Source organism: Carcharodon carcharias, chromosome 11 (genome assembly GCF_017639515.1).
Source record: "Carcharodon carcharias isolate sCarCar2 chromosome 11, sCarCar2.pri, whole genome shotgun sequence".
Classification (NCBI taxonomy): Eukaryota; Metazoa; Chordata; class Chondrichthyes; order Lamniformes; family Lamnidae; genus Carcharodon; species Carcharodon carcharias.
This window is the reverse complement of record NC_054477.1, coordinates 8,860,779-8,885,376: the sequence shown is the minus strand read 5'-3', so window position 1 is coordinate 8,885,376 and position 24,598 is coordinate 8,860,779. Positions and strand designations below refer to the sequence as shown.

Below are 24,598 nucleotides of genomic sequence, written 5' to 3'. Positions count from 1 at the left end.
CTCACACCCCCGCACACACCCGACTCACACCCCCGCACACACCCGACTCACACCCCTGCACACACCCTTCCAATTTTCTAGAATAATGCTGTTACATTTGTGGTTTTCTAATCCACTGGGAACATTCCAGAATCTAGGCAATTTTGGAAGATTACAACCAATGCGTCCACTATCTTACCAGCCTCTCCCATTAGAAATATGCAGACTATCAGGTCCTGGGGATTTGAGTTTCCCCAGTCTTGTTTCTCTACTGGTCGTGACTGGTTTAAATTCCTCTCCCTTTTGCTTCTTTATTTCCAATTATTCTTGAGATGCTTTTTGTCTCTTGCACGGTGAAGTCAGATACAAAATATTTGTCCAAAGTCTCTGCCATTTCCTTGTTTCTCATTACTAATTCCCCAGTCTCACCCTCTTAGGGACTAATACTCACGTCAGCTACTCTCTTCATATATCTGTAGAAGATTTTACTGCCTGTTTGTATTTTTCTTGCTAGTTTTCTCTCACAGGCTAATTTCTCCCTTTTTACTTCTTAGTTTAATCATTCTTTTCCCGTTAATAAAAATTTCCCAATCCTCTGGGCCGACACTAGAGTGAACAGGACAAAGGGGAGGTCATAAACTAGAGCCAGGAGTCTGAAATCACAGTGAACCCAGGAATCTCCTCCAGCTAGTGGTCAGGAATGGTGAATGTTTACAGGTTACAGGAAACCTCACGAGAGCTTTGGCAAAAATTGGCTGTTTGAAAACTTACATACTGAATAACTTTCAGCTGAAGAGAGGCAGCATCAAGATCATAGAGTTCACCTGGAAGGCAATGAAAGGTAATCATCAATATTAACGGACAATTCGTAACAAACAAGCCCCCACAAAACAAACACCCACACACGGCGGACTCACACCCAAATTGCAACTCTCCAGCAATTGTGTTGACTCTCTTATTCACAGCATTAAGACACAAATGGCAAGATCCACAAGTCAATACAGTTTTCACTGCATACACTCCTTTAGTGCTCAGATACAGAGTCCCCATCAAACACTCCCAGGACAGGTACAGCACGGAGTTAGATACAGAGTAAAGCTCCCTCTACACTGTCCCCATCAAACACTCCCAGGACAGGTACAGCACGGGGTTAGATACAGAGTAAAGATCCCTCTACACTGTCCCCATCAAACACTCCCAGGACAGGTACAGCGTGAGGTTAGATACAGAGTAAATCTCCCTCTACACTGTTCCCATCAAACACTCCCAGGACAGGTACAGCACGGGGTTAGATACAGAGTAAAGCTCGCTCTACACTGACCCCATCAAACACTCCCAGGACAGGTACAGCACGGGGTTAGATACAGAGTAAAGCTCGCTCTACACTGTCCCCATCAAACACTCCCAGGACAGGTACAGCACGGGGTTAGATACAGAGTAAAACTCCCTGTACACTGTCCCCATCAAACACTCCCAACACAGGTACAGCACGGGGTTAGATACAGAGTAAAACTCCCTGTACACTGTCCCCATCAAACACTCCCAACACAGGTACAGCACGGGGTTAGATACAGAGTAAAACTCCCTGTACACTGTCCCCATCAAACACTCCCAGGACAGGTACAGCACGGGGTTAGATACAGAGTAAATCACCCTCTACACTGTCCCCATCAAACACTCCCAGGACAGGTACAGCACAGGGTTAGATACAGAGTAAAGCTCTCTCTACACTATCCCCATCAAACACTCCCAGGACAGGTACAGCACGGGGTTAGATACAGAGTAAAGCTCCCTCTACACTGTCCCCATCAAACACTCCCAGGACAGGTACAGCACGGGGTTAGATACAGAGTAAATCTCCCTCTACACTGTCCCCATCAAACACTCCCAGGACAGGTACAGCACGGAGTTAGATACAAGGTAAAACTCTCTCAACAACCATTCTATGTGATCATGGAGCCAGAATAGTAATAAACCGGAAACTGCCCGCAGGATGAACCACACACAACACCTACCGCACAGCTGGAGGATCTTGTGGTCCAGTTCGTCGAAGGCCCAGGCAGGCTCCACCTCCGCTGTGTAGTTATGATGTAACCCGATATGGCTCCAGCTCAACGGGTTAAGGAGAGTCTGGACCCGCTTGCAAGTCGCAGAAATCTGCCAAGGAGAGAGGGCAATGAAACAGAGCATCAGCGACTGAGAACCTCAAACCCTCGCAGCAACGTGAGGGGGGCGTATCCCGGGGCCATCCTAGAGCTGCGGCAGCTCTGAACCACCCCGGGGACACCGGCCTTTCCAGCAGGTGGGCCTCCTGAATCGATCGTGCCTCAGTGAGCAGCACCATTCCCTCTGCCTCTGAGTTAGGAGGTTGTGAGTTCAAAACCCACTCCAGAGACTCAAACCCATCATCTAGGCTGAGGTGCTGTGCAGGACTGATGGAGCGCTGCACTGTTGGAGGCGCTGCCTTTCAGTTGAGACATTAAACTGAGGCCCTGTGTGCCCTCTCATGTAGCAGTAAATGAGCTCAAGCTATTCTCAAGATGAGCAGGGTGGGTACTCCCTCCTGTCCTGGACTAATTTCTATTCCTCAACCAAGATTATCAATGCATTTTGGGGGAAACTGGACAAAGAGCTGAGGGAGATGGGAATAGAGAGTGACGATGGTAGATTTAGCTGAGAAAAGATGGGAGGAGTCTCAGGTGGAAGACAGGTTTATCATTAATCCCTAATTACATCTCGGATATCCCAAAGCACTTTTGAATAGTCGCTGTTGGAATGTAGGGAGCACGGGACCCAACAGCAAGCACCCAAAATCAGCAATGTCATCATGACCAGAAAACCCGCGTTAGTGATAAAAACAAAAAACTGCGGATGCTGGAAATCCAAAACAAAAACAGAATTACCTGGAAAAACTCAGCAGGTCGTCATTGCTCTTCTCCACTGATGCTGCCAGACCTGCTGAGTTTTTCTAGGTATTTCTGTTTTTGACCTGTGTTAGGGATGTTGATTGGGGGAGAAATATTGAGAACTCCCCTGCAATTCTCTGAATTATTTACACCCACCAGGGAGGGCAGTCTGAACCTTACTATAAGTGTCACATCCTTGCCACAAAGGAAGATGGAATACTCCCCACCCCATCCACCACCTAAAACACGTGCTCCCTGCACCACTGATGCACAGTAGCAGCAGTGTGTGTACCATCTACAAGATGCACTGCAGCAACTCACCAAGGCTCCTTCGACAGCACCTTCCAAACCCATGGCTGCTACTATCTAGAAGGACAAGGGCAGCAAACAAATGGGGAACACCACCACCTGGAAGTTTCCCTCCAAGTCACTCACCATCCTGACTTGGAAATATATCCCCATTCCTTCACTGTCGCTGGGTCAAAATCCTGGAACTCCCTCCTTACAGCACTGTGGGTGTACTTACACCACATAGACTGCAGCGGTTCAAGAAGGCAGCTCACCACCACCTTCTCAAGGGCAACTAGGGCATCAAATGTTGGCCTAACCAGTGACGCCCACATCCCACAAATGAATTAAAAAATAATGCCCTGGGCTTATGGGCCTGGATTATGTGCTCATGAATGAGGCTCGAATCTACAACCTTCTGACAGTGATCCTCACTGAGCCAAGCTGCCAATATTGGGGTGTATTGGCCGACATTGGACTGGGTGTTCAAGTGGCTGAAGTCAAGATTCAGGAATATCAAAGAATCCTTACTCACATGTTTTTCCAGCAGATTAAGGGATGGTGCATCAGTATTGTCCAGGAGACCACAATAAACCTAGAAAAAAGATGGATGTCAAGGCAAAGATCAAAGAAAGAATATATTCGGGGGGGGTGACTCAACCGTCCAGAGAGTGGCTGGAGTCTCGAACAAACTTGCTGAAGAGGTGGAGGAGGCAGGTTCAATCGAGGTATTGAAAAGGGAATTGGGCTGTTACCCCAAAAGAGAGAATGTGCAGGGTTACAGGGATAAGGCAGGGGAGTGGGACTAGGTGGAATGCTCTTTCAGATAGCCAGTGCAGACTCGATGGGCCGAGCGAAAGGCCAAGTTTGCGGATGACACAAAAATAGGTGGGAAGACAAGTGGTGAGGATGATGCAGAGTCTACAGAGGGATATAGACAGGCTAAGTGAGTGGGCAAAAACGTGGCAGATGCAATATAATGTGGGAAAGTGTGAGGTTAAGCACTTTGACAGGAAGATTAGTGGAGCTGAATATTATTTAAATGGAGAAAGCCTTCAGAAAGTTGCAGCACAGAGGGAATAGAAATCCAGAGGCCGACAGTAATGCTCTGGGGACCCAAGTTCAAATCCCGAAAGAGTAGATGGTGAAATTTGAATTCAATAAAAATCTGGAACTAAAAATCTAATGATCACCATGAAACCATTGTCGATTCTTGTAAAAATCCATCTGGGTCACTAATGTCCTTTAGGGAAGGAAATCTGCCATCCTTACCCGGTCTGGCCTACATGTGACTCCAGACCCACAGCAATGTGGCTGACTCTTAATTGCCCTCTGAAATGGCCCAGCAAGCCACTTAGTTGTAACAAACAGCTACATAGACTCAAAAAGGAATGAAACCGGATGAACCACCCGGCAACGACCCAGGCACCGGAAATAACACCGGCAAACTCAGCCCTGTTGACCCTGCAAAGTCCTCCTTACTAACATCTGGGGGCTTGTGCCAAAATTGGGAGAGCTGCCTCACAGACTAGTCAACAACAGCCTGACATAGTCATCCTCACAGAATCATACCTTACAGATAATGTCCCAGACACCACCATCACCATCCCTGGGTATGTCCTGTCCCACCGGCAGAACAGAACCAGCAGAGGTGGTGGCACAGTGGTATAATGTCAGGAGGGAGTTGCCCTGAGGAGTCCTCAACATTGATTCTGGACCCCATGAAGTCTCATGGCATCAGGTCAAAAATGGGCAAGGAAATCTCCTGCTGATTACCACATACTGCCCTCCCTCAGCTGATGAATCAGTGCTCCTCCATGTTGAACACCACTTGGAGGAAGAGCTAAGGGTGGCAAGGGGACAAAATGTACTGTGAGTGGGGGACTTCAATGTCCATCACCAAGAGTAGCTCGGCAGCAACACTACTGATCGAGCTGGCTGAATCCTAAAGGACATAGCTGCTAGACTGGGTCTGCGACAGGTGGTGAGGGAACCAACAAGAGGGAAAAACATACTTGACCTCATCCTCACCAACCTGCCTGCTGCAGATGCATCCGTCCATGACAGTATTGGTAGGAGTGACCACCACACAGTCATTGTGGAGACGAAGTCCCACCTTCACATTGAGGATACCCTCCATCATGTTGTGTGGCACCACCACCGTGCTAAATGGGATGGATTTCAAACAGATCTAGCAACTCAAGACTGGGCATCCATGAGGTGCTGTGGGCCATCAGCAGCAGCAGAATTGTACTCGAACACAATCTGTAACCTCATGGCCCAGCATATCCCCCACTCTACCATTACCACTGAGCCAGAAGATCAGCCCTGGTTCAATGAAGAGTGTAGGAGGACATGACAGGAGCAGCCCCAGACATACCTAAAAATGAGGCGTCAACCTGGTGAAGCTATAAAACAGGACTACTTGCGTGCCAAACAGCATAAGCAGCAAGTGATAGACGGGGCTAAGCAATCCCACAACCAGCGGATCAGATCTAAGCTCTTCTGTCCTGCCACATCCAGTTGTGAATGGTGGTGGACAATTGAACAACTCACTGGAGGAGGAGACTCCACAAATATTAGCATTTGCAATAATCTTCAGCCAGAAGTGCCGATTGGGTGATCCATCTCAGCCTCCTCCAGAGTCCCCAGCATCACAGAGGCCAGTCTTCAGCCAATTCGATTCACTCCATGTGATATCAAGAATTGGCTGAAGGCACTGGATACTGCAAAGGCTATGGGCCCTGACAGTATTCTGGCCATTATACTGAAGACTTGTGCTCCAGGACTTGCTGTGCCCCTAGCTAAGCTGTTCAAACACTGCTACAACACTGGCATCTACCCAGCTATGTGGAAAATTGCCCAGGTATGTCCTGTACACAAAGCAGGGCAAATCCAACCCAGCCAATTACCGCCCCATCAGTCTACTCTCGATTATCAGTAAAGTAATGGAAGGAGTCATCAACACTGCTATCGAGCGGCACTTCCTTGCAGTAACCTGCTCACTGATGCCCAGTTTGGGTTCCGCCAGGGCCACTCAGCTCCTGACCTCATTACAGCCTTGGTTCAAACATGGACAAAAAAGCTGAATTCCCGAGGTGAGATGAGAGTGACTGCCCTTGACATCAAGGCAGCATTTGACTGAGTGTAGCATCAAGGAGCCCTAGCAAAACTGGAGTCAATGGGAATCAGGGGGAAAACTCTCTGCTGGTTGGAGACATACCTAGCACAAAGGAAGATGGTTGTGGTTGTTGGAGGTCAGTCATCTCAGTTCCAGGACATCACTGCAGGAGTTCTTCAGGGTAGTGTCCTCGGCCCAACCATCTTCAGCTGCTTCATCAATGACCTTCCTTCCATCATAAGGTCAGAAGTGAGGATGTTCACTGACGATAGCACAATGTTCAGCACCATTTGCGACTCCTCAGATACTGAAGCAGTCCATGTCCAAATGCAGCAAGACCTGGACAATATCCAGGCTTGGGCTGACAAGCGTCAAGTAACATTCACACCACACAGGAGCCAGGCAATGACCATCTCCAACAAGAGAGAATCCTACCATCTTGACATTCAGTGGCATTACCATTGCTGAATCCCCACTATCAACATCCTGGGGGTTACCATTGACCAGAAACTGAACTGGACTAGCAATATAAATACTGTGGCTACAAGAGCAGGTCAGAGGCTAGGAATCTTGAGGTGAGTAACTCATCTCCTAACTCCCCAAAGCCTGTCCACCATCTACAAGGCACAAGTCAGGAGTGTGATGGAATACTCCCGACTTGCCTGGATGAGTGCAGCTCCCACAACACTCAAGAAGCTCAACACCATCCAGGACAAAGCAGCCCGCTTGATTGGCACCACACCCACAAACATTCACTCCCTCTGCCATAAACGCACAGTAGCAGCAGTGTGTACCATCTACAAGATGCACTGCAGGAATTCACCAAGGCTCTTTAGACAGCACCTTCTGAACCCACAACCACTACCATCTAGAAGGACAAGGGCAGCAGACGCATGGGAACTTCACCACCTGGAAGTTCCCCTCCAGGTCACTCACCATCCTGACTTGGACATATATCGCTGTTCCTGCACTGTCACTGGGTCAAAGTCCTGGAACTCCCTCCCTAACAGCACTGTGGGTGTACCTACACCACATGGACTACAGCGGCTCAAGAAGGCAGCTCACCACCACCTTCTCAAGGGGCAATTAGGGATGGGCACTAAATGCTGGTCCTCGTGCATGAATCACAAAAATCTAACATACAAGTTCAGCAGGTAATATGGAAGGCAAATGGAATGTTGGTCTTTATTTCAAAGGGAATGGAGTATAAAAATAGGTAAGTCTTGCTAAAACAATACCCATACCCAGGTTACTATGAACAGCTTTGCCCCCTAATCTAAGGAAAGGTATACTAGCATTGGAGGCAGTCCAAGTCCTGGGTATGGAGGGATTTTCTTCTGAGGAGAGGTTGAGTAGGTTGGGCCTGTACTCATTGGGGTTTAGAAGAATGAGAGGAGAATTTATTGAAACAAATAAGATTCTTAGGGGGCTTGACAGGGTAGATGCTGAGAGGTTGTTTCCTCTTTTGGGAGAGTCTAGGACCAGAGGACATAATCTCAGAGTAAGACAGAGATGAGGAGGAATATCTTCTCTCAGAGGGTAGTCAATCTGTGGAATTCTTTACCGCAGAGGGCTGTAGAGGCTGGGTCGTTGAGTATATTCAAGGCTGAGATAGACAGATTTTTAATCAGTAAGGGAATCAAGGGCTATGGGGAAAAGGCAGGAAAGTGGAGTTGAGGATTATCAGATCAGCCATGATCTCATTGAATGGTAGAGCAGACTCGATGGGCTGAATGGCCTACTTCTGCTCCTACATCTTATGGTCTTCTGCACTGTACAGAAACTGTGACACTGAGGACATTCACCGTGGCACTGAAGGGGTTGTTTTTTCTCATGGGATGTGGGCATCATGGTAGTGACCAAGAACTGAGCCCACGAGTTTGTGATAGCTCAATACCACCTGCCCACCTTCTCACCTCGTCCCAGCCACTCACCTTTTATCTTTATTCTTTCGTGGGATGTGGGTGCCGCTGACAAAGCCAGCGATTGCTGCCCATCCCTAATTGCCCCTGAACTGAGGGGCTTACTAGACCATTTCAGAGTCAACCACGTCGCTGTGGGTCTGGAGTCACGTGTAGGCCAGACCGGGTAAAGGACGGCAGATTTCCTCCCCTGAAGGACATTAGTGAACCAGGTGGGTTTTTACAACAATCGATGATCGTTTCATGATTACCATTACTGAGACTAGCCTTTATATTCCAGAATTAATTAAATAATTGGATTCAAATTCCACCAGCTGCTGTGGTGGGGTTTGAACCCATGTCCCCAGGACATTAGCCTGGGCCTCTGGGTTACTGAATCGCGATTCCATTATCGTTACAGCACAGTATCCACACTAATGACGACTGGGTGAGCCATATTGTGCGGGTGAAGTATTTGGGAGGGGCTGAGACGACAAAGAGTTTCCATTGAGAATTCAGTCTTCAGGAGAGGGAAGGGAATGGGGGAGACGGCGGTGCTCACACACACAGGAGGAGAAACGCTGGGAAGAAGGAGAAAGTTCCCCTCACCAAAATCACGGCTATCGCTCTCCCGATTTCCTCGTCCACCACCGGGATAATTATCACTGTCGGAGAGAAGACCAACAAACAAAAGGGGGTTTAGTTCATCCACCCAACAGCTGGTCAGCAGCAAGTCAGAGGAGTGTGGGTAAACGGACAATGGAGGGAGGCAGGGAGAAAAAGAGGAAGGAAGGGACAAAGGGGGAGGGGGATGGGGCTGAGAATGGAGAGGGGGGTTGGTTAGAGGAGGTAGGGAGGAGGCGTGGGGAGTGCAGGATGGGTTAAAAGTGGGATGGTGGTGAGAGGGAAAGGCAGTGAGAGGGTGGTAGGAGGCTTTGGGTAAGGGTCGGAGAGGCGGAAGGGCATAAGCAGGGGGGTTGGGGAGACAGGGGTGGGTGGGCAGGGAGACGGGGAGGCGGGATGAAGGCGTGGGGAAGGGTGTAGGGTGGGGGTGAGAGAAGGATGGGAGGGCAATGGCGGGATAGGAGAGGTGGAGGTGACAGGTTTGGACGAAGGGCTGAACACACCTTGTTTGTCGCTTGGCAAAGGGGCCACCATGTGGCTCATCCTCGTCACCTGCACATCAGTTTTGTGCAGCCCGTTACATTCGATCCTCTTCTTGCTAATTACTGCTTCCCTGAAAAAGACAAAATGATTCCATTCAAGATACATGAGCCGAAAAACTGGGCCAACACCTCCGGTGCAGCACTGAGGGTGTGCTGCACTGTCAGAGGTGCCGTCTTCCATATGAGATGGTACACCTAGGTCCAGTCTGCTCTCTCAGGTGGAGACAGAATATCCCACAGCCTCTATTTTGAATTCGAGTGAGTTCTCCCTCGCCTCCTAGAACAATAATATTGAGGAAACTACTACAGACAAAGCTATTTTAGGTCTAGCATTAGGTAACAAAGCAGGGTTTAATTAGTAATCTCCTTGCAAAAGATGCCCAGGGAAAAAACAATCATAATACAATTGAATTTCATATGAAGTTGAGAGTGACATTATCAAGTTCAAAACAAGAATCTCAAAATTAAATGAGGCCAATTATATATGGATGAGGGGAGAGCTGGGGAAGGTTGATTGAGTAAATAGACCAAAAGGTGCGGCAACATATAAACAGCGGGAAACATTTAAAGAAATAGTTCAAAATGTTCAACAAAAATATGTCCCACTAAAAAATCAAAAATTCAGCAAGAAAGATACACCCCTGGCTGAGAGTCAATGATAGTATGAGATTAAAATAAGAGGTTTTTAATGTTGCAAAGTAAGTCGAATGATTAGGAATGTTTGGAAAACTAGCAAAGGGCCGTCAGCAAGTTGATAACAATGTCAGGGGAGCAATGACGATGAGAGTAAGCTAGCCTGGAATATAAAAACACATATTGCAAGAGTTTTTTATGTGTATAAAAAGAAGGAGAGTAGCTAAAGTGAACATTGGTCCCTCAGAGGCAGAGACAGGGGAAATTATCATGGGGAATAAGGACATGGCAGAGAGGGTGTTGTAACTGCTTTCAGAGCAGAAAGCGCCAGTTACACACCAGGAATAGAAAGTAGCAAAGGAGCTAACAAGGCTGAGATCTCAGCTAAATTAATATCAGCAGAGAAAATGTTAAATGACTAAAAGCTGGAAAATCCCCAGGTTCTGATTGTTTACATCCTGGGGCTCTAAAAGAGACAGCGGCAGAGGGAGTGGACACACGGCTTATCGTTTTCCCAAAATTCTCGAGGTCCTGGAATGTTCCCAGCGGATTGGAAGTTAGCAAATGTAGCACTTCTCTTCAAGGAAGGAGGGAGAGAGTAAACAGTTAGCCTGACATTGGGAAAATGCGTTATTAAGGAAGCCTGAACAATGGACTTCGGAAAACGTAGCGTAGTCAGACAAAGTCAACGTTGGTTCACGAAAGTGAAATCGTGTTTGCAAAACGTAATACAGTTAATTAAGGACAAAACTAGTAAGGTGGATAAAATGAACCAGTGGAATTAGTATACCATGACTTCCTAAAGGCATTAGATAAGGTGCCACACAAAAGGTTAATGCAAGAAATAATAGCTCATGGAGTTGGCAGCAATACATTAGCATCGATAGAGAACAGGAAGCAGAGAGTAAGGGTAAATTAGGTGTTTTCCAGCTGCCAGGCTGTGACAAGTGGAGTGCCACAAGATCAGTGCTGGGGCTTCAGCTGGTTTATCGAAATTTGCAGGCGATATAGAGCTGGGTGGGAAAGCAAGCTGTGAGGAGGATACAAAGAGGCTGCAAAGAGAAATAGACAGCTGTGAAACTTAGAACGTGTTAAAGTTGGAAATGTTGCTGTTCAGAGAGACTTGGGTGCACTTGTACAGGGAACTCAGAATGTTAGGAAGGCAAATAGCCTTTATTGCAAGGAGATTGGAGCATACAAATAAAGAAGTGCTCTGGTTCTGGTGAGACCACATCTGGAATACTGTGCACAATTTTGGTGTCCATATTTAGGAAAGGATTTACTTGCATTGGAGGCTGTACAGCAAAGGTTCACCAAAATGGTCCCTGGGATGAGGGGGTTGTCCTATCCTGAGAGGCTGAGTAAATTGGGTCTATATTCTCTGGAGTTTAGAAGAACGAGAGGCGATCGCATTGAAACCTACAAGATTCTGAAGGGGTTTGATAGGGTGGGCTCTGAGAGATTGTTTCCCATGGTCCGGGATCTAAAACACGGGGGCACAGCCTCAGGATAAGGGGCCGATCACTTAGGACTGAGAGGAGGAGAAACTTCTTGACTCAATGGGTTGTGGATCCCTGGAATTCTCTACCTCAGAAGATTGTGGATGTTCCATCATTGAAGACATTTAAGGGAGCGATTGACTGATTTTTGGCCTCTCAGGGAATTAAGGGAATTGGGGAGCAGGCGGGAAGGTGGAGTTGAAACCCAAGATCAGCCATGATTGTAATGAACAGCAGAGCAGGCTCGAGGGGCCGAATGGTCCACTCTGCCCCTGTTTCTTGTGTTCTTGCGGGTACTGAGGGGATTAAGGGATATGGGGATTGTGAGGGTAGAGTTGAGGTATAAGATCAGCCAGGATCTTACTGTAGGGCAGGCCAGCTCAAGGGGCCGAATGGCCAACTCCAACTCCTGGTCCTTTCCTTCTTGTGAATCAACAATCCTGAGGTTTTAAATGGAGTTCAATAGGTCAAACTCTTATAAAGCAAGAGTATCCATGTGGCTATATTAATACCAATAAAAACTCCTCTGTTCACCGTTGCAGTTACATTTTATATGAAACAGGTTCATTATTGAAAAAGATCCCTCATGTCAACCAGTGGCAGCTTTTATATTCTGTACAATAGCAAAAACAAGGAATTCGCTTTCACCTCCCAGTGCTGACAGGGCAGGGCAGCTCTGTCAGACAGTCCTCACTCTACAATTCTTACATTGACAGAAATAATTACTCTCAGTGTCAAGGTTAGAGCTGTGAAACGCAACTAGTTATTATTGATTCCACTACGCATCAGCATCAAACACTCCCAGTGCAGGTACAGCCTGGAGTTAGATACAGAGTAAATCTCCCTCTACACTGTCCCCATCAAACACTCCCAGGACAGGTACAGCACGGGGTTAGATACAGAGTAAAGCACCCTCTACACTGTCCCCATCAAACACTCCCAGGACAGGTACAGCATGGGGTTAGATACAGAGTAAAGCTCCCTCTACTCTGTCCCCATCAAACACTCCCAGGACAGGTACAGCACGGGGTTAGATACAGAGTAAATCTCCCTCTACACTGTCCCCATCAAACACTCCCAGGACAGGTACAGCACGGGGTTAGATACAGAGTAAAGCTCTCTCTACACTGTCCCCATCAAACACTCCCAGGACAGGTACAGCACGGGGTTAGATACAGAGTAAACCCTCTACACCGTCTCCAAAAAACACTCCCAGGACAGGTACAGCACGGGGTTAGATACAGAGTAAAGCTCACTCTACAGTGTCCCCATCAAACACTCCCAGGACAGGTACAGCACGGGGTTAGATACAGAGTAAAGCTCGCTCTACACTGTCCCCATCAAACACTCCCAGGACAGGTACAGCACGGGGTTAGATACAGAGTAAAGCTCCCTCTATACCATCCCCATCAAACACTCCCAGGACAGGTACAGCACGGGGTTAGATAGAGAGTAAATCTCGCTCTACACTGTCCCCATCAAACACTCCCAGGACAGGTACAGCACGGGGTTAGATACAGAGTAAAGCTCGCTCTACACTGTCCCCATCAAACACTCCCAGGACAGGTACAGCACGGGGTTAGATACAGAGTAAAGCTTCCTCTACACTGTCCCCATCAAACACTCCCAGGACAGGTACAGCACGGGGTTAGATACAGAGTAAAACTCCCTCTACACTGTCCCCATCAAACACTCCCAGGACAGGTACAGCACGGGGTTAGATACAGAGTAAAGCTCCCTCTACACTGTCCCCGTCAAACACTCCCAGGACAGGTACAGCACGGGGTTAGATACAGAGTAACGCCCCCTCTACACTGTCCCCATCAAACACTCCCAGGACAGGTACAGCACGGGGTTAGATACAGAGTAAAGCTCCCTCTACACTTTCCCCATCAAACACTCCCAGGGCAGATAGAGCATAGGGTTAGATACAGAGTAAAGTTCCCTCTACACTGTCCCCATCAAACACTCCCAGGGCAGGTACAGCACGGGGTTAGATACAGAGTAAAGCTCCCTCTACACTGTCCCCATCAAACACTCCCAGGACAGGTACAGCACGGGGTTAGATACAGAGTAAATCTCCCTCTACACCGTCCCCATCAAACACTCCCAGGACAGGTACAGCACAGGGTTAGATACAGAGTAAAGCTCCCTCTACTCTGTCCCCATCAAACACTCCCAGGACAGGTACAGCACGGGGTTAGATACAGAGTAAATCTCCCTCTACACTGTCCCCATCAAACACTCCCAGGACAGGTACAGCACGGGGTTAGATACAGAGTAAAGCTCGCTCTACACCGTCCCCATCAAACACTCCCAGGACAGGTACAGCACGGGGTTAGATACAGAGTAAAGCTCGCTCTACACTGTCCCCATCAAACACTCCCAGGACAGGTACAGCACGGGGTTAGATACAGAGTAAAGCTCTCTCTACACTGTCCCCCTCAAACACTCCCAGGACAGGTACAGCACAGGGTTAGATACAGAGTAAACTCCTTCTACACTTTCCACATCAAACACTCCCAGGACAGGTACAGCACGGGGTTAGATACAGAGTAAAGTTCCCTCTACACTGTCCCCATCAAACACTCCCAGGACAGGTAGAGCACGGGGTTAGATACAGAGTAAATCTCCCTCTACACTGTCCCCATCAAACACTCCCAGGACAGGTACAGCACGGGGTTAGATACAGAGTAAAGCTCCCTCTACACTGTCCCCATCAAACACTCCCAGGACTGGTACAGCACGGGGTTAGATACAGAGTAAATCTCCCTCTACACTGTCCCCATCAAACACTCCCAGGACAGGTACAGCACGGGGTTAGATACAGAGTAAAGCTCCCTCTACACTGTCCCCATCAAACACTCCCAGGACAGGTACAGCACGGGGTTAGATACAGAGCAAAGCTCGCTCTACACTGTCCCCATCAAACACTCCCAGGACAGGTACAGCACGGGGTTAGATACAGAGTAAAGCTCGCTCTACACTGTCCCCATCAAACACTCCCAGGACAGGTACAGCACGGGGTTAGATACAGAGTAAAGCTCGCTCTACACTGTCCCCATCAAACACTCCCAGGACAGGTACAGCACGGGGTTAGATACAGAGTAAAGCTCCCTCTACACTGTCCCCATCAAACACTCCCAGGACAGGTACAGCACGGGGTTAGATACAGAGTAAAGCTCGCTCTACACTGTCCCCATCAAACACTCCCAGGACAGGTACAGCACGGGGTTAGATACAGAGTTAAACTCCCTTTACACTGTCCCCATCAAACACTCCCAGGACAGGTACAGCACGGGGTTAGATACAGAGTTAAACTCCCTTTACACTGTCCCCATCAAACACTCCCAGGACAGGTACAGCACGGGGTTAGATACAGAGTAAAGCTCCCTCTACACCGTCCCCATCAAACACTCCCAGGACAGGTACAGCACGGGGTTAGATACAGAGTAAAGCTTCCTCTACATTGTCCCCATCAAACACTCCCAGGACAGGTACAGCACGGGGTTAGATACAGAGTAAAGCTCCCTCTACACTGTCCCCATCAAACATTCCCAGGGCAGGTACAGCACGGGGTTAGATACAGAGTAAAGCTTCCTCTACACTGTCCCCATCAAACACTCCCAGGACAGGTACAGCACGGGGTTAGATATAGAGTAAAGCTCCCTCTACACCGTCCCCATCAAACACTCCCAGGACAGGTACAGCACGGGGTTAGATACAGAGTAAATCTCCCTCTACACCGTCCCCATCAAACACTCCCAGGACAGGTACAGCACGGGGTTAGATACAGAGTAAATCTCCCTCTACACCGTCCCCATCAAACACTCCCAGGGCAGGTACAGCACGGGGTTAGATACAGAGTAAAACTCCCTCTACACTGTCCCCATCAAACACTCCCAGGACAGGTACAGCACGGGGTTAGATACAGAGTAAAGCTCTCTCTACACTGTCCCCATCAAACACTCCCAGGACAGGTACAGCACGGGGTTAGATACAGAGTAAACCCTCTACACCGTCTCCATCAAACACTCCCAGGACAGGTACAGCACGGGGTTAGATACAGAGTAAAGCTCACTCTACACTGTCCCCATCAAACACTCCCAGGGCAGGTACAGCACGGGGTTAGATACAGAGTAAAGCTCGCTCTACACTGTCCCCATCAAACACTCCCAGGACAGGTACAGCACGGGGTTAGATACAGAGTAAAGCTCCCTCTATACCATCCCCATCAAACACTCCCAGGACAGGTACAGCACGGGGTTAGATACAGAGTAAAGCTCTCTCTACACTGTCCCCATCAAACACTCCCAGGACAGGTACAGCACGGGGTTAGATACAGAGTAAAGCTCCCTCTATACCATCCCCATCAAACACTCCCAGGACAGGTACAGCACGGGGTTAGATACAGAGTAAAGCTCCCTCTACACTGTCCCCATCAAACACTCCCAGGACAGGTACAGCACGGGGTTAGATACAGAGTAAAGCTTCCTCTACACTGTCCCCATCAAACACTCCCAGGACAGGTACAGCACGGGGTTAGATACAGAGTAAAACTCCCTCTACACTGTCCCCATCAAACACTCCCAGGACAGGTACAGCACGGGGTTAGATACAGAGTAAAGCTCCCTCTACACTGTCCCCATCAAACACTCCCAGGACAGGTACAGCACGGGGTTAGATACAGAGTAAATCTCTCTCTACACTGACCCCATCAAACACTCCCAGGGCAGGTACAGCACGGGGTTAGATACAGAGTAAAGCTCTCTCTACACTGACCCCATCAAACACTCCCAGGACAGGTACAGCACGGGGTTAGATACAGAGTAAAGCTCCCTCTACACTGTCCCCATCAAACACTCCCAGGACAGGTACAGCACGGGGTTAGATACAGAGTAAAGCTCCCTCTACACTGTCCCCATCAAACACTCCCAGGACAGGTACAGCACGGGGTTAGATACAGAGTAAAGCTTCCTCTACACTGTCCCCATCAAACACTCCCAGGACAGGTACAGCACGGGGTTAGATACAGAGTAAAGCTTCCTCTACACTGTCCCCATCAAACATTCCCAGGACAGGTACAGCACAGGGTTAGGTACAGAGTAAAACTCCCTCTACACTGTCCCCATCAAACACGCCCAGGACAGGTACAGCATGGGGTTAGATACAGAGTAAAGCTCCCTCTACACTGTCCCCATCAAACACTCCCAGGACAGGTACAGCACGGGGTTAGATACAGAGTAAATCTTCCTCTACACTGTCCCCATCAAACACTCCCAGGACAGGTACAGCACGGGGTTAGATACAGAGTAAAACTCCCTCTACACTGTCCCCATCAAACACTCCCAGGACAGGTACAGCACGGGGTTAGATACAGAGTAAATCTCCCTCTACACTGTCCCCATCAAACACTCCCAGGACAGGTACAGCACGGGGTTAGATACAGAGTAAAGCTCCCTCTACACTGTCCCCGTCAAACACTCCCAGGACAGGTACAGCACGGGGTTAGATACAGAGTAACGCCCCCTCTACACTGTCCCCATCAAACACTCCCAGGGCAGGTACAGCACGGGGTTAGATACAGAGTAAAGCTCCCTCTACACTGTCCCCATCAAACACTCCCAGGACAGGTACAGCACGGGGTTAGATACAGAGTAAAGCTCCCTCTACACTGTCCCCATCAAACACTCCCAGGACAGGTACAGCACGGGGTTAGATACAGAGTAAAGCTCCCTCTACACTGTCCCCATCAAACACTCCCAGGACAGGTACAGCACGGGGTTAGATACAGAGTAAAGCTCCCTCTACACCGTCCCCATCAAACACTCCCAGGACAGGTACAGCACGGGGTTAGATACAGAGTAAAGGTCCCTCTACACTGTCCCCATCAAACACTCCCAGGACAGGTACAGCACGGGGTTAGATACAGAGTAAAGCTCCCTCTACACTGTCCCCATCAAACACTCCCAGGACAGGTACAGCACGGGGTTAGATACAGAGTAAAGCTCGCTCTACACTGTCCTCATCAAACACTCCCAGGACAGGTACAGCACGGGGTTAGATACAGAGTAAATCTCCCTCTACACTGTCCCCATCAAACACTCCCAGGACAGGTACAGCACGGGGTTAGATACAGAGTAAATCTCCCTCTACACTGACCCCATCAAACACTCCCAGGACAGGTACAGCACGGGGTTAGATACAGAGTAAAGCTCCCTCTACACCGTCCCCATCAAACACTCCCAGGACAGGTACAGCACGGGGTTAGATACAGAGTAAAGCTCCCTCTACACTGTCCCCATCAAACACTCCCAGGACAGGTACAGCACGGGGTTAGATACAGAGTAAAGCTCCCTCTACACCGTCCCCATCAAACACTCCCAGGACAGGTACAGCACGGGGTTAGATACAGAGTAAATCTCCCCCTACACTGTCCACATCAAACACTCCCAGGACAGGTACAGCACGGGGTTAGATACAGAGTAAAGCTCCCTCTACACTGTCCCCATCAAACACTCCCAGGACAGGTACAGCACGGGGTTAGATACAGAGTAAAGCTTCCTCTACACTGTCCCCATCACACACTCCCAGGACAGGTACAGCACGGGGTTAGATACAGAGTAAAGCTTCCTCTACACTGTCCCCATCACACACTCCCAGGACAGGTACAGCACGGGGTTAGATACAGAGTAAAGCTCTCTCTACACTGTCCCCATCAAACACTCCCAGGACAGGTACAGCACGGGGTTAGATACAGAGTAAAGCTCGCTCTACACTGTCTCCATCAAACACTCCCAGGACAGGTACAGCACGGGGTTAGATACAGAGTAAAGCTCCCTCTACACTGTCCCCATCAAACACTCCCAGGACAGGTACAGCACAGGGTTAGATACAGAGTAAAGCTCGCTCTACACTGTCTCCATCAAACACTCCCAGGACAGGTACAGCACGGGGTTAGATACAGAGTTAAACTCCCTTTACACTGTCCCCATCAAACTACTCCTACCCCTATTTCTTATGTTCCTGCTTGTTCCATCTACACACAGTCATATTCACATTATTTTTAACACAACATATTATGCTAATATTTATCCCTCAATCAACATCACTATAATGAATGATTGTTCGTGGGAGCTTGCTGTGTGCCAATAGGCTGATGCATTTCCTACACTTCAAAAGGAATTCATTGGCTGTAAAGCACTTGGCACTTCCTCAGATCATCGAAGGTTCTATACAAATGCAAGTCTTTCTTTTATTGGCCTCCAGTCCCTTTCCTATCACTGATATTTTATCTGACGATTCCTGTCTGCATCTATCATACACACTCACACGTGTGCATGCACCTCCTCTCACGCACACACAGACACACATGCGTGCAAACACACACGCATGCTTGTAAACACACATACATATGCACCTGCCTGCACACACACATATGCATGCATGCAAACACACACACACATGCATGCAAACGCACACGCAAAGACATGCGCACATGAGCACATGTAAACATGCACACACATACGCATGATGCAAACACACATACACACATGCACACACACACACACACACACACGCTTGCAAACACACACACGTGCACTCGCACATGCATGCAAACACACACATGTACGCATGCAAAAACACACATGCATATGCACACACACACACACACATGCACACACATGCAAACATACACATACATGCACACGCATGCATGTAAACACACACACACTCAGTCTCACTCGAAAAAGCATTTCAGCAAAAAAAAAAATCACTTCCGGCAAGACGGTTTCAAAAAACCCTTTTGGTGGAAAATGATTCGATTCACGACCTGTGCACAAAAAATGACACTGAACAGGCAGTGAGGCCTCCACTTCATTCTCCAACATTAACATTTCAAAATAAAAGATTGATTTGAATCACGGTGGCATCACTGGAGAGACAGGAGTGTCGGGCTAATTGCAGTCACAGGAAGAGTTGATTGTGTGAACTGGCCCCTGCAATTTGACTAATTAAACAGCGAAACTGCTGCACAAAAGGTGCAAATACATTGAGAGTCTTCCTTAGTCGATGGTGGGTATGCAGAACTGAACTTCAAGGTAGCAGGCGTCAAGGATCAAAGGCATTTGCTTCAATCAACTGAATTCACATTTATGATTAAAATATTTTTTTAATGAAATACTTTTCAAAGATGTACTTGTTTTCTGCAAGTTTAATGAATAGTTGCAGCTAATCTTTGGATTGGCTGTTAAAAGAAAGAAGAAAGTGCATTTGTGTAACGCCTTTCCTGGCTTCAGCGCATCCCAACGCCCTTTACAGCTAAAGAAGTGCTTCTGAACTGCGGTCGCTGGTGCGATGTTGTGAACTTCAACAGCCCGTTCATGCACAGCAAGCTCCCACAAGCAGCATGGTGGTAATGACAAGATCATCTGTTTCTTTTGTGTGTGATGTTGATTGAGGGACAAGCATTGGCCAGGACACCCGGAGGAGCTGTCCTGCTCTTCTTCGAGCTAATAAAATGGGAGGGCAGGTGGGAACCCGGTTTTAGGTCCCAGCTGAAAGTTGGCACCTCCGGCAGTGCAGCACTCCCTCAGAGCCCACACTGGGAGTGTCAGCCTCAGGTTTGTGCTTATGATGTCTGGAGTGCGACTTGAACACACAACCTTCGAAGTCAGCAGTCAGGGTCCTGCCCACTGAGCTACAGGTGACTCCTGAAGGATAGGTAAGGTAACTGAGGGCAGCAGGCATCAGTTGGCTGGTAGCCTAGTGCAAGTCAGCACCAGTAATGGGGAAGTAGAGGTTAAAATGAACATCACAGTCATTAAGGGAAAAGAACTGGTATGATTAATATTGCAAATGGAAAGCAATTTACATAGCAAACTGCCTTTGAGTGGAAATGATCTTCCACTTTACTGGCTATAGCTTTAAGGTCATTGATTAATTTGCATGCATTTGCATACAGTTTATAATTCAAAAGTTGTGAGTTAAATTATCATTTATACTACTGCCTCTGATGTACAGTGCCAGCATTGTGTACCAACTACAAGATGCACTGCAGGAACTCACCAAGGCTCCTTAGACAGCACCTTCCAAACCCACGACCTCTACCATCTAGAAGGACAAGGGCAGCAGACACATGGGAACACCACCACCTGGATGTTCCCCTCCAAGCCACTCACCATCCTGACTTGGAAATATATCCCCATTCCTTCACTGTCGCTGGGTCAAAATCCCGGAACTCCTTCCCTAACAGCACTGTGGGTGTACCTACACCACATGGACTGCAGCGGCTCAAGAAGGCAGCTCACCACCACCTTCTCAAGGGGCAATTAGGGATGGGCAATAAATGCTGGCCCAGCCAGCAAAGCCCACATCCTGAGAATGAATAAAAGATCACACTATCTGGCATCGTATCTTTCTGCATCCTGCCATCCTGATCAAAACACGAGGTGACAACACCTCCAACCTGAGAGAATGTTCCAGAAAGTGAATTCTGTATTCCATGGTCCTTTTTTAGTCCCCTCTGAGCCCTGTACCGTCCTCTGCCTAGGCAGATACCCGTGTCTTAAACTCTTTGCCAGCTCTATGGTCCTTGGGTGTGACGTGTGACGCTCTCTCGGGGGCACAAAGTTAAACCCAAGATTTCATCCTTGAAACTGGCATTGGGAATGGGCAAAAAGAAAAAGGCCAGAGTAGCCATGCCACCAGGCTATGTCATCAACGCGTCAACCCTTCAGTGATTGGATTGGAGTCAGCCTTTGATATTGTGTCTGTGCCCTGCTCCAGGCAGTCCCAGCAAGTGGAGACCAGAGATAGAGTTTCTGGGTGACACCCCAGTGGAATAGTTGCTTCCAGGGATGTGAGTAAAGCCACACCCCTCATTGTCTGAGCCAAGGAACCCATAACCTCCTCCCCCTCCCCACCAAAAGGACAAGCGCCTCATTCTCCCAGCAGCAGGAGTGAAGACGTTAACAACCAGGAACCCTCTGCCAAGGGGCTGGTGGCAGTGGAGACTGTGGATGATTTCAGGAGGAAATTGGATGGGTACATGAGGGAGCTAAACCTGCAGGGATAGAACGGGGGAGCGGGACTGACTGGAATGTTCCACAGAGAGCTGGCTCGAGGGTCGAATGGCTTGCTCCTGTACTGTAATAACTCCAAGACTCTCTACGGGAGGAGCATTGACATCGCACACAACAACAAAGCTGGTCAGGCAGGTACAGCAAGCAAAGTGGTGTGTCTGCTATCACTACAAAGTGATCGGATTGGAAGAGTCTTACAGGGCATTGGTGAGGTCACACCTGGAACATTGTGTGCAGCTTTGGTCCCCTTGCCTGAGGGAGTGAAACAGAGGTTCATTAGATTGGTTCATGCTATTAGGCGATTGTCCTATAAGGAAAGATTTGAGTTGATTAGGCCTATATTCCCTGGAGAAGATTGAGAGGTGATCTAATTGAAACATATAAAAGCCTTTAGGGGTTTGACAAGGTAGATACTTAGAAAATGTGCCCCCAGGCTGGGGTATCTAGAACACGGGACCGTGTATAAGGGAGTTAAGACTGAGATGAGGAGAAACTTCCGAATCTTTGGAATTGCCATACACTCAGTCACTTGAGACAGAGGTTGATAGATTTTTGGGTGTTAATTGGATTAAGGGGTATGGGTGTAGTGCAGGAGGTGGAGCTGAAGTAGAAGATCGGCCATGATTTTATTGAATGGTAGGACAGACTCGAGGGGCCAAATGGCTGACTCCAGCTCCTTTGCCTCATGTTCTTGTGCAGCTTGTGAACCTGTCCACTGCTGTCCAAGAATGTTAAGAAATGAAGAAAACAGCCACCGGGATTGTACTAAAGCAGACAACAAATCAGGTTTCTCAGGCAGCTGCGTCTGACAGAGAGTTGATAGGTTTTTCTTTGGAAAGGACAGTAGGGAATTTTTTGTCGTAAGGAGAAAGACAATTGTACGTTCCTTTGGATGTTCCAGGGCCGGGAGCTGAGTTACAATTACAATCCGACGCTTCAGGACGATGCCCCGTGCTGAGTCCCGAGCACATAGTGCAAAATGGAGGGGCCTGTTATTTATTCACAGGATGTGGGGCGCCCAAACCTGCTTGCTCTGGAGAAGGCAGTAGCGAGCCGTTGCATTGTGGGGCTTGCTGTGGGCTGTTTCAGAGGGACACTTAAGAGTCAACGATGTTGCTGTGGGTCTGGAGTCACATGTAGGCCAGACCAGGTAAGGATGGCAGATTTCCTTCCCTAAAGGGCATTACTGAACCAGATGGGCTTTTTCAACAATCGATGATAGTTTCACGGTCACTGTCACTGAGACTAGCTTTTACATTCCAGATTTTATTAACTAAATTAATTTAAACTCCCCAGCTGCTGTGGTGGGATTTGAACCCATCTCTACTGATCATTAGTGGATTACTAGTCCATTAATATAGGATTTTACAGCAACTGATACCAAAGGACATAGGAACGGTTAAACTGGAATGTTACTTAAAGTAAAAAACTATGTGAGAAGGAAAAGGAGGCCAAGATTCCATTGGTAAGGGGAGCCTCATGTATGTAGATGTACAAATACTTGGAACTCCCATTTATTGCCCATCCCTAATTGCCCTTTTTCAGACGGCATTATAAGAGTCAACCACATTGCTGTGGGTCTGGAGTCACGCGTAGGCCAGACCAGGAAGGACATTAGTGATGCAGATGGGTTTTTACAACATTGGTTTCCATGGTCATCACTGGAATTTTAATTCCACCTTTTTTTAAAATGATTGAACTTAAATTCCACCATCTGTCATGATGGGATTTGAACTCAGGTCCCCAGAGCGTTACCCTGGCTTACTCTGGATTACTAGCCCAGCGACGATACCACTACGCCATCGCCTCTCCTAACCAGGTCGGTTCAGGGTATAAACAGTGGCCCGGGACTCTGGGGAGAACTCCCTTGCACTTCGTTAGTAAAACCACGGGATCCTCTACGTCAGCCTGACAGGACAGACGGGGCCTCGGTCTGAAGTCTCGCCTCTGACAGTGCAGCACTCCCTTAGTACGGCAGTGCAAGTATCAGCCTGGATTATGGGCTCAAGTCTCTGGAGTGGGACTTAAGCCAACAACCTTCGGACCCAGAGGCAAGGGAGTGCTACCCACTGACTCACAAACCACTGGAACATCAGAGTGGACGTTTTTCTTGATAACATTTTATTTAAGGGATATACATCTATTGCACCAAGTGCAGATAAGGTGACAAGAAGGGCGTTCATAAGATCTTAAAATGCATCACTGGCGGTTTAGTTGAAAGAACTGAAAGCCTGAAGCTACAATTTAATTGCATCTTAATACAGAAAGAGAAGCATTCTGTTCAAGGTGATGCAAATGTTCATGAAATCCTGGGTGGGAAGAGACGGATCAAGGGGAGAGGGTTGGAGTAGTTAGAAGTGGCCTTGGCCCCAGGGTGTGGTGGGTCAGGGGAGGTGGCATTATATTGAGTCACGTCTCGGTTGGTGCTGTGCAAGCTGTGACAGCTCAAGGTTAAAATATTGTCAATTTCCAGACGTCCGACATAAAAGCCGGGAGCTTTTATTAATTTTATGACATGTCGCTGTCCTTCAGACAGCTGAGGGGGGAGATATATATCACAAGAACAGGTCGCTGTTTAATTAAAAGTAAGAATTTAATCTCCTCTAGTCATCAAATCATTCTTTATTGCGCTGAACTGTGTTCAGGGTCCCAATAAGCGCAGTGCGGATGTAAGTGACAGTTTACAAAGCTCGCACTGGGTGAGAAACACTTCCCTCAGCAGCTTCCTTCACTCAGTCTGAAACCTGTTCACTCACGGAGCATTCAGACAGAGGATGGGCTTTCATTGTTACCAGCACCTGACCATTTCTCACATTCACGGGCTTTACAGGTGGGAAGATGTTTCCATTAGTAGGAGAGACTAGGACCCGAGGGCACAGCCTCAGAGTAAAGGGAAGACCTTTTAGAACAGAGATGAGGAGAAACTTCTTTAGCCAGAGAGTGGTGAATCTATGGAATTCATTGCCACAGAAGGCTGTGGAGGCCAGGTCATTGATTGTATTTAAGACCGAGATAGATAG

General features: G+C 48.2%; 1 protein-coding gene across 3 annotated transcripts in view; it reads right to left on the bottom strand.

The window, feature by feature from the left end:
• Positions 1–24,598, bottom strand: part of LOC121284491 (cGMP-dependent 3',5'-cyclic phosphodiesterase) — a 401,388-nt gene that overhangs the window by 171,970 nt on the left and 204,820 nt on the right. For all 3 annotated transcript variants that reach the window (XM_041200018.1, XM_041200020.1, XM_041200019.1), the window contains exons 4-8: positions 9,323–9,432; positions 8,805–8,860; positions 3,709–3,768; positions 1,995–2,136; positions 751–803 (exon numbers count right to left, since the gene is read on the bottom strand). In XM_041200018.1, coding sequence (XP_041055952.1) covers positions 751–803; positions 1,995–2,136; positions 3,709–3,768; positions 8,805–8,860; positions 9,323–9,432 — 421 coding nt within the window. The remainder of the gene's footprint in view (positions 1–750; positions 804–1,994; positions 2,137–3,708; positions 3,769–8,804; positions 8,861–9,322; positions 9,433–24,598) is intronic.